Below are 1,796 nucleotides of genomic sequence, written 5' to 3' on the forward strand. Positions count from 1 at the left end.
AATGAGGAGATATTGCAGAAATTCTTACAAGGATAAAGATCCATTGCTTTATTTCATTGGAGCTGTTAATTGCAACATTTAAAATTTCAATTCCTTCACATTTCACTTATTCTTTTTTGTTACTTTTCACCAATAGATTTTTGTTGAAAGAAAAAAAGTATTATGAGGAACCACACAGTGATCACAGAATTTGTACTCTTGGGCATATCAGACCGCTCAGAGCTTCAGGTTGTAATTTTTATATTTTTATTTATAACTTATATATTAAGTGTTGCTGGAAACCTAACCATCATCATCCTTACCTTAACAGACTCTCATCTAAAGACTCCTATGTATTACTTCCTCCGGAATTTCTCCTTCTTAGAAATTACATTCACCAGTGTTTCCATTCCCAGATTTTTGGGGACACTCATTACTAAAGTCAAGACCATTTCCTATAACAGCTGTTTAGCACAATTATTTTTCTTTATCTTCATGGGTGTGTCTGAATTTTTCCTTCTGACTGCCATGTCTTATGACCGTTATGTTGCCATCTGCAAGCCCCTTCGTTACACCACCATCATGAACAAGAAAATTTGCAACTTGCTCATCTTTGGTTCATGGCTGGGAGGATTTCTCACCATTTTTCCACCACTCATGCTTATCCTCAAGTTAGATTTTTGTGCTTCCAATGTCATTGATCACTTCTCTTGTGACTATTTCCCCATTTTACAACTCTCATGCTCAGGCACGTGGCTTTTAGAGATGATTGGCTTTTACTTTGCTTTTGTTACTCTACTGTTCACATTAGCGTTAGTGATTCTGTCCTACATATGCATCATCTGCACCATTCTGAGAATCCCATCTGCCAGTCAAAGGAAAAAGGCTTTCTCCACTTGCTCCTCTCACATGATTGTCATCTCCATCTCTTATGGAAGCTGCATATTCATGTATGTCAAGCCTTCAGCAAAAGAAAGAGCATCATTGACCAAAGGTGTAGCTATTCTCAACACTTCAATAGCCCCCATGTTGAACCCTTTTATTTACACCCTGAGAAACCAGCAAGTAAAAGAAGCTTTCAAAACCTTGGTTCATAAAATAGTGTTTCATAGAAACAAATGAAAATATATATTCACGTGAATGAATGCCATCATGAAGGTTTAAGAAAGGAAAAATGAAATTTTACCTCCTCTATTATCCTCCCACCTCCCTCTCACAGTTACCTGCAGTACTGAGCTCATTTGCTTCAGCTTTCTTTTTAACCTGAAAGTGACTAAATTGTGTCTTCCTTTCAAACTATCTATAGGTTCAATGTAATCATTGATTTATAATTTTGAATGGAAAACCATTGGTTCTAGAACATAAACCACTTTGCTCGTTATTCTGAATAACAAGAATGATTTACATCATAATTGTTTAAAAGAGTAAAACACTTTCAATATACTTAATCTTAAAATTTCTTTTCTATGTTGCTAATATAGCAGTTTCTTTTTAAAAGTTCTACAACATATGAAATAAATATCTGCAACAAACATATTCTTGGCATGTCTGTCCGATTCTTTCCACTCATCTAATGGACTTGGGTATTTATTTTCCTACTTACAAGTAATTTGAAGTTAATAATATTCTCTATTTCCTAGTTATGCTGAAGGCATGTGCTATGCCTAGTTTTATGTGTTCTCCTTATTTATCAGTATTTATTTTTGGAAATAAAAAAGATAAATATGTAGGCAGTCATCAGCATTCTTTTGTAACCTGAAAATCTGAAAGGAATTTCCTAAATACTAGCTCTTCTATAGAGAGCACTTGTTCTGTGC

General features: G+C 34.6%; 1 protein-coding gene across 1 annotated transcript; it reads left to right on the top strand.

Annotated features, from left to right (window-relative positions):
• The first annotated feature begins 162 nt into the window (after positions 1 to 162).
• LOC105816252 (olfactory receptor 6C3-like) lies at positions 163 to 1,101 on the top strand. Its single transcript, XM_012651621.1, has one exon. The coding sequence runs from the start codon at positions 163 to 165 to the stop codon at positions 1,099 to 1,101; it is 939 nt and encodes a 312-aa protein (XP_012507075.1).
• The last annotated feature ends 695 nt before the right edge of the window (positions 1,102 to 1,796 follow it).

The sequence above is a fragment of the Propithecus coquereli genome, unplaced genomic scaffold, assembly GCF_000956105.1.
Source record: "Propithecus coquereli isolate 6110/MARCELLA unplaced genomic scaffold, Pcoq_1.0 Scaffold111, whole genome shotgun sequence".
In the NCBI taxonomy this organism is placed as follows: domain Eukaryota; kingdom Metazoa; phylum Chordata; class Mammalia; order Primates; family Indriidae; genus Propithecus; species Propithecus coquereli.